The 8,305-nt window shown below is 61.7% G+C and overlaps 2 protein-coding genes across 2 annotated transcripts; one reads left to right on the plus strand and one right to left on the minus strand.

Annotated features, from left to right (window-relative positions):
* Positions 1–73: 73 nt before the first annotated feature.
* On the minus strand, positions 74–3,413 carry PAN0_002d0973 (20S proteasome subunit; the record flags this gene model as incomplete). Its single annotated transcript, XM_014803140.1, has 2 exons — positions 74–1,189; positions 1,329–3,413. The coding sequence occupies 2 exons, from the start codon at positions 3,411–3,413 to the stop codon at positions 74–76; spliced, it is 3,201 nt and encodes a 1,066-aa protein (XP_014658626.1).
* An 867-nt stretch (positions 3,414–4,280) lies between these two features.
* Positions 4,281–7,055, plus strand: PAN0_002c0974 (uncharacterized protein; the record flags this gene model as incomplete). The annotated part of the gene is made up of 1 exon (XM_014803141.1): positions 4,281–7,055. One exon carries the CDS (start codon positions 4,281–4,283, stop codon positions 7,053–7,055), a length of 2,775 nt encoding a protein of 924 aa, XP_014658627.1.
* Positions 7,056–8,305: the final 1,250 nt, after the last annotated feature.

Below are 8,305 nucleotides of genomic sequence, written 5' to 3' on the forward strand. Positions count from 1 at the left end.
CTACACTCGAACACGACACGAGGGCAAATCTTGAATGGCAAAATACACGGGACGATCGGAAAGACGCAGCTCCCTAGTCCTTCTTGAGTTCTCTCCTGATGACCATGACGGCGCCGGGCTGCTGCTCGTCTTCGCCGCCCACGGCTTCTGCCACGCTGAAGGGCGCGTCGGAGGGGAGCGTGTTGAGATCGACGGCCGCTGCGCCCGTCGCAGCCTGGGCCTGGTCGCCCTCTGCGGACGCTGCGGCGGCAGGCGTGCGAACAACAAACACCTCGAGACCATCGCCCACCTCGATGTGACGTTCAGTGGCGGAAGTGAACGAGTCGATGACGATCTTGAGCACCTCGGGGAGGGTCATCTGTCCCGGAGTAGGAACCTTGCGTTCCGGCGTGTCGGACTGGTTCCTAAACATGATCTGGTTGTCAAAGAACGGCTGGATGAGCGACTGGGCAGCACCTGCAGCACGGCAGAACTCGCGCTCGTAGCTTCCGACGGGGTCGAACGAGTACACTGCGCCCTTGCCCTGTTCGTCGAGCCCGCCGAGGATGTTGTAGACGTAGTAGGGGAAGAAGCGCTTGCCGTAGAGCATGGTGGAGATCATGCGTGCGATCGAGTGCAGCGGCATGGAACGGCCGTGTGCATGACGGTACATCTCGAGCTGCTGACGGATGCGCGACACGAGCGCCTCCGCATCCGCCGCGAACCCGTTGGTCGCCAGCGTCGCCTTGTCGTTCAGTCGGAACACCTTGGGCTTGTAGCGCGTCTGGATGTTGTACCCCGTGCTCTGACGAGTGTCGGATGCAATCACGCAAAAGTCGCTCCCGCATACGGCCGCAATGCTGCCACCGTTCGAGTCGTAGGGCGAGAATTGATGACCGACGACGTGGTCCTTGGGCGCAGCGGCGTGTGCTGGCCCGCGCGACGAGCCGGGAAACGTGCCAAAGAGCGACATGGCGAGCAGCGGTGTGTCTGGCAGAAGAGCTGGCAAAAGCGATGTGGGTGTGAAGTGCAGGAAAAGCGTGCGAGTCGGGGGAGGCGATGGGATAGCGATGCGAAAGGGATGGTGGAGAAGCTGCGTGGCCGCGTCAGTGTGTTTCTCGAGAGAGAGAGAGAGCGAGTGCCACTTTCTGGCCTGAGCGACAGAAGCCGTCGTCAGCTCCACACGACGCTCTGCCAGAAGCGCAGCCGCCTTCACGTGAAGCACATCCGCACAGACCGATCAGCTCAGACCCAATTTTCAACTTCAAGGTGTTACACTTTCAATATATCGACATTTCAATCTATTTTTTCAGCTTGCCTTCCTTCCCTCCTGCCTCCTCAGCCGCCACCAGCGCCTCCAAGATGGTCTTCATGAGACCGAGATAGTCGAGCACCTTGGCCGTATCCCACACGACCGTGTCGTGGCCGAGCTCGAGGCTCAGCTGCCCGCGGAAGGTGAACGATGTGCCGAACGCCTCGCCGGCTCTTGTGCGCACACCAAATAGAAGATCGTCTCGCACCTCGAGCACCGCCTGGCATGCTTGTGCGGCGTCAGCTGCTGGCAGAATCAGCTCCAACCGCGAAGGCAGCGCAGTGTCCAGCAGACCGACCATGCTAAAGTTGAGCGACGAGCCGGGGCCCTGCATGTTCTTCTTGGCCAGACCGGGCGTGCGCTCGTCGGCGCCGGCGGGCCCATCGTCCTTGAACACCTGGAAGACGTCCTTGACGCCGTTCTTGCGGAAGCGCATCTCGCGCTCCAGCGCCGTCAGGAAGCCGTCGGCGTGCATGAAGCGTGGCTCGTGGAAGATGGCATTGAACTGCCGCTGCACCTGACGCGCCGTCTGCCAGAGCTGCGCGCATTCAAACCCGCTCAACGACAACAACTCGGATGCTTCGCTGGGCCATGTGTTGAGCGAGAAGACCGAGGCAGGTGGCAGACCGATGCCGTTAAAGCTGAGTTTGACGCTGAAGCTTGATTCTACCAGCAAAGGATCTTGCGTGTCAGCCGCAGCAGGCGCGAGGAACCTTCGGATCGAAAAGGGAAAGCCCATCACCGTCGACGTGGGCTCCTCGCTGCGGCTCCCTGGCTGCGTATGCGTGATCTCGAGCGTGTTGAGTGCACAAGCAGCGACCGAGTACAGCAGCGATCCGACTCGGACGCCCTTGCGCTTAGCCACTCGCGTCAAAGCCGAGGTGTCCTCTGCAGACAGGCGCACTGCCGACCACCTTGTCTGTGCACCCCACCATGGCTCCTCGACCGACTTGTCCGTGCGGTTCGCTTTAAAGTCCGACAGCACCGCGCTCTCCGCCTTGGCAGCGCGGATCTGGACGACGACCCGGCGGATTGTCCAGAACCATCGCGCGCGTGCTAGCCTTGACCGCTCGGCATTCGATCCTGCTGCGCCCGCCGTGGAGGCTGATGGTGGGAGCAGCTCCGGATACGCCGCTTCGATGGGAGCAGGCAGCAGCGCCATCCACTCGGCGTCGTGGATAGTCCCGTCATCGCTGAGGCCGCTGTCCCGGTGTTGCTCACGTAGCAGGCCAGTTCGAACGGCGTGCTTCATCTGAGGGCTAATTTGAGCGTATCTCGCCGTGCTGAGACCTGGGACCCCTACCGACGACTCGGTGCGGTGCTCGAGCTCGGGGAGCTGCGTCGGAAGCTCAGAGCACGCGAGGAGACGCACAAGTTCGCCGGCGAGGTCCGAGATGCTAAGCCCGTCCGAGATGCAGTGTGCGGAGCACAGGACCAGGTCAAAGCTGACCGTGTCCCCTGCAGTGTCTGTTGCAGCTGGTGGGAGCAGGATAAGCTTGGCGAGTCCAAAGGGAGTGTTTTGCTCGAGGAAGCGGCGCTTGCCATTCCATACGTAGCGGTCGAGCCAGCTGACCACCCGGTCACTTCGAGTCGCGGTCGAGCCTGATTCAGAAGCTTGCAGCTCTGGATCTTCGGACCAAGATGGCGGCAGAAAGGCGACTCGCTTGGACGCGGTTTCGAGCAGATCCGAGGCCGAGCCAATGGCATCAAAGACGAAATGCGGCTCAAACGAGATCGAGCCGTCGTCGGCGGCTTCGCCCGTGTGGCGAGTAGCTGCAGCTTGCTTCGCATCGATGCGAGTGCCCCCCGGTGTGAGCGTCTCGACGTGAGCGCCCAGCAGCGGGTGGCGACGGCAAAGGATCGCCCACACAAGCGGCAGGCGTCGCGCGAGATGTTCGTACGCCTGAGCGGGACAGCTGAGAGGAATGCGGTAGAAGATGTCGGTGCGTCCCTCGTGCAGCGTAGCCATGGTGTTGAAGAACGACTCGATCAGACCCATCCTGCGCACCCAGCGGCGCGGTTGCGCGTCCGACCTCCATGCGAACGGAGAGGGCTTGGTGCGGTCCACGTCGTACAACGAACGCTGGAACCGCGATGTAGAGGGCGTAGGCACGGCGAGCATTGGAATGCGTTGCCAGTTGGATCGCCAGCGTCAACTGCGAGCTTCTCCCGGCTGGAGCTCAAGAACGTGGTCCGGATGATGGAGGCAGATAAAGTAGGGAGGAGTGGTTCATGACCTCGCCTATCGAGTCACGACGACCTCGGCCACCGCGAAATCCGAAGCTCATCTCGTCACCACCTCGTCACCACCTCGACCTGCAATGCCGAGATATCAACATGCACCCTCATCGTCGTCGTGATTAAAAGTCCCACACGCACGCCTGTATGCGCCCTGACCCACCATCGACAACCTCAGGACCGGCGGAACCATAAGATAAAGGGACCTCGACTGGCAGCTCGGCGAAATTCCCCATCGACACTCGGCTTTGTATCGGCGTTTTCCGAGCGACTCTCTGAAGCTTTTATAGCTTTTTGACGTCGGCCAAAAAGGCCCGATTGGAGGGCGGCCCGATTTCTCCGCATGGCCGCATCGATCTGCAGAAGCGAGACCCCTCTGCGCCCCATCCCGACTGGCGGCCCTGAACAAAATGAAATTTGACTGGTCTGAAGCCTCGATTTGGCGCCGAGAGCCCGGCTGAGCAGCTGCATGCAGGCTCGTCGTCAGATGTGCGGAGACGAGGAGGCACTGCAGCAGCAGCGTGGCAAAGGCCATCCCAAGCAATCGAGGGTCTGGCTCGAAATCGCACCCTGAATCCCACTCCATCCCTCTCTCCACACGATCCCATCCCCACCGGCCCCACTCACCGCCATCATCAACTCTCTGTCATCTCGAACAAACACAGCAGCAGTCCAATCTCTACGCAGCGAGAACCAGGTCTACGCTTCAGGGACCGCACATAATCGGTGTACGAGGCATCTCCGCCCCACCATGACCCAAGAGGCGACGGACCCTGCGCAGGCCAAAGCGCAGCCGCAAGATGTGGCACCACCGCCCAGCAACACAGAAAGCTCGGCACCTGATGGCACAACGCGTCCGCCTGCGCCGCCTCTCGAGAGACGCGCCTCGGCGACGCAGCAGCCGCTTCGCCACGGCAGGAAACCCATCTATCCGGACAGCGACGCAGAGGCAGAGGGTCTTGATGCCGACGTAGATGATGAGGAGCTCGAGACCGGAATGCTTCCCGGTCATGGCGACCACGAGCGTAGTTCGCTGCTGAGCTCATCCGCCCGCAAGTCCAGTGCAATCGCGGCTGCTGGTCCGCTCGATCGCGCCTGGCTCAAGGTGTCCAAGCTGTGGGGCGGCGACAAGGCGCACGCCGCACGCATCGCCCGCCGTCGCAAGCAGAGGCGCAGCGCTGCCGTCTCGGCTTCGCAGCGCAACTCGAGATCCATCCACACCTCCTCTGCCGCTTCGTTTGCCGCCTGGAGGCACGAACACCCTTATCTCGTCGGCACCGTCTACGCCATCTTGGCACTGCTCTTCACTCTGATCGTGCTCATCGGCGTCGCTGTGGCGCACCTCTACCTCGGCACGCTCAAGACACCTTCGCCCGAAGCGCAGAGCCGCATCCTGGACGAGTCGCTCTTGCTCAAGGGTCCCGACCGCGTGCAGCTGCTCAACATCTCGGACCAAGGCATCCTCGTCCGCGTCGATGCGCGTCTCGGCCTCGACCCCGACCATGCGCTCGACCTCTGGCTCGGAGAACGCGGCAAGCAGGGCTGGTGGAAGAACAAGGAGCGAAAGCTCGTCGAGTGGGCCATGGGCAAGGTCGCCGGCGTCCAGGTCGATGTTGGCGAGGTGCGCCTCTCCGAGATTGGAGCCGCGTGGGATCAGTCCGTGCTGCCCCCCGCCGTCCTCGCATCATCGCCCGTGCAAGATCCTCAAGACATGCTCGCCTTCCACCTCGACCCGCTCGTTCTGCCTCTGCCTCCGCTCAATCGCAAAATCGAGCACGGCGACGCCGACCAAGACTCGCTGCGCCCGCCCATCCTCGGCAACCACAGCACGCCCGCAGCACAGCACAACATGAGCCCGCTCAACCTCACCGTGCTGCTCAAGCCCGTCGTGCCTGCGCCGTACATCATGGCGTACGCGCAGCACGCCATCAACAAGGGCATCGCGCAGCTCGACGTCAAGATCGCCGGCCTGCGCGTGCGCGGCCTCGCCAAGTCCGAGATCCACGGCATCGTCCACGGCCGCAAGGCGGGCTTCTTCGACGTGCCCCGCCGCATCGACATTGCGCAGCACCACATCCGCAGCCCCGTGCTCGAAAAGGTGCCCAAGCTCGACAACGACACCGACATTGACGATCTGCTCAAGGTCGACGGATACGAGTTCTTTGAGATCGGCAAGGACGACGAGCCCAAATACAGCCGCGGCGGTGTCGGCTCGATGCTCGTGCGTGCGCTGGGCATCAAGGCCAAGGCGATGGCCAAGAATCCGCTCGGCAAGATGCTCCAGGGCAACGTGCGCTACAGCTTGCCGTTCGGTATCTTCCTGCCCGTCGATGCCAGCACACCTGCCAAGCAGCCCAAGAAGCCCAAGCAGCCCAAGGGCGGCAAGCTGGGTGCCGAGGACGCTGAGGGGGACCAGCCCGAGCCCGATGCGTCGGTGCTGATGGCAGCGGTGGCGACCGAGCCGTTCCGACTGAGCGGCCAGAAGATCGTCGAGCTCGAGCTGCTGGGTCGCGTGGTGCCGCCTCCTCAGGATGCACTCGAGACCCGTCTGCCGTCCGAGCAGCTCGCACTCGGCGCAGGTGCGCAGCCTCTGAAGTCTGCCTATGCCTCGGCTGACACGCAGCTCGACGGCAAGGCAGCGGGCGATTCGCCGCAGCAACTGGCGCTGAGCAATTTCCTGAGCCGCTTCCTGCGCGGCGAGGCCAACACGGTGTACGTGCGCGGCGGATCTCCCTTCCACGTGCCCGTGCCTGCGGGCTCGGCGAGCAGCAACGAGACCGAGACGATGCCTGGCGACGGATCGGAGCTGCCCGAGTGGATGGAGTCGGCGCTGCGGTTGGTGGACGTGCCCATCTCGTTCCCCGGCAGCAAGGTGACGGAGCTCATCAAGAACGTCACGATCAACGACCTCAAGATCACGCCGCATCCGTTTGAGCACGACAAGCTTTTGTGCAGCGGTACGGTGATGGGCGAGATCAGCATGCCGGGTCAGATGAGCAGCATCGATGTGCAGATCACGCATCTGTGGCCGGACATCCTCGTGTTTGACGGCAAGCCGCCTAGCATGCTGCAGAGTCTCGAGGCGGCGGTGGCGAGCAGCTGGACCATGGTGGGTGGGGCGTTGGAGAGTCTCAAGCGGCTTGCGTTTGTCGGGGTGGAGGAGCACGATGAGGAGCCCAAGCCGGAGCCGGAGCCGGCACCGCCTCTACCGGATCCTCTGCCCGAAAGGGCGTTTGGACGCGTGAGGCCATACGACTTTGCACCTGCCGAGACGTATGTCGATCCTACCGACCCCAAGGGCGAGCGAAAGCTGCTCCGTGCCAGGCTCACCGACGTGCCCTTCACGGTGCTGCCTGGGCGTGGAGGCATCTTCCGCTCCTTTACATGGAAGCTCGTCACGGGCCAGGGTGCGTTGGTGGGCATCGAGGGGTCCAGCCGTGCCAAGATCTGGAACTCGGGCCTCGGCGCTCTCCAGCTGCGCAATCTGCCCGTCAAGGGCGTCTTTATGCTTGGAAAGCGCGACTAGAAGGTGGGTCGTTTCGCTTGCTCATTGGAATCCTTTTCGCTTTGTCTTTGCTATCTATCGTTCGCTTTCTTTGTGTGAGGGTTCAACCTCCACGTGTCTGAGAGAGAGAGTGTGTGTGTGTGGAAGGAGCGCAAGGAAGGGCCAAGTTTGAAACTGTTAGAGCGCTGGGCTGGCGGGGATTGCGGTTGGGTTGTGGGGGAGAAAGTGGGACGTGAAAGAGGCGCGGGGTATGCAAGCCCAATTTGGACTCCGCCAAGTCAAATGGCCAACGTACAGTAGCTAGCGTCACCGCCTGGCTGTACAACAGGCCTCGTTGCTGTTTGAACCGAGTCTTAAGTTGGATCTCGTTGGGAGTGTGAAACTACTGGCACGACCAGTCACGAGTGTAGAGCTACAGTACAGCCGGGGAGGGGGGGGGGGGAATTCTAGGACTTGCAATGCAAAGGGAGGAGGGTTGGATGAGGGAAGTTCCCAGGAAAGTTTGCACTTTGTGCGAGGGCGCGCCGTGGCATTTAAGCGAGGCGTGCAATGCGGCAACGGCGACCCATGCTTGTCCAGCCTCTGCTGCCAAGAGCTTGATGCCCAATGGGCTCTCAAGTGCCAGTGGGGTCTTTGGCAGGGTTGCGGTTCCTGAAACCTTTTCGAGGCAAAAAAGAGTCGACTTGCTGGTTCGAGGCCTAGTGAGAAGGGAGAGAGAGACATGTAGCGTCGATCCTCCTAGCGGGCCTTTGCTCTGCGCCGACGCGGATTTTTTTCTTTTCTGGTCGCCCTCGCTTGAGCCGCCTTGCAGAGGCGTTGGCTGGCACTCCGATCGGCTCACCGTCCAACGCAGTTGCCCCGCACTGGCCGTCAATCGTCTTTCACACTTGTCGCTAGCAGTTCGACGTGGCCAACCGCCCGGCAGTGCTTACCCCGCTCGAGCGAAAGCTGCAACCCTGTTCTCTTCTTGAACCTGCTCGAGGAGCAACATTGCAAACAGGCACACGTCGTATGTTGACACATGGTGCCATTTCAAAGTCGGCAGGCTGCGAAGGAACAGTGCGGCCGAATTCAGACGCTTTTTTTTTTTTCTTTTTCTTTGCTGCACGCCACACACGCATTTGGCCTTTTTTTGTTCGGACAATAAATCAGATTCTACTCGAGGCACTCGAGCCCTCTGGCTTGGCTGGCTGCGATGGCGGCGTTCGAATCGATACGATTTTCAACCCATCCGCAGCCGCCCTTTCCCGGCTGCCTCTCAAGTACCGCCC

The sequence above is a fragment of the Moesziomyces antarcticus genome (assembly GCF_000747765.1).
Source record: "Moesziomyces antarcticus DNA, scaffold: scaffold_v10002, strain JCM 10317, whole genome shotgun sequence".
Lineage (NCBI taxonomy): Eukaryota > Fungi > Basidiomycota > Ustilaginomycetes > Ustilaginales > Ustilaginaceae > Moesziomyces > Moesziomyces antarcticus.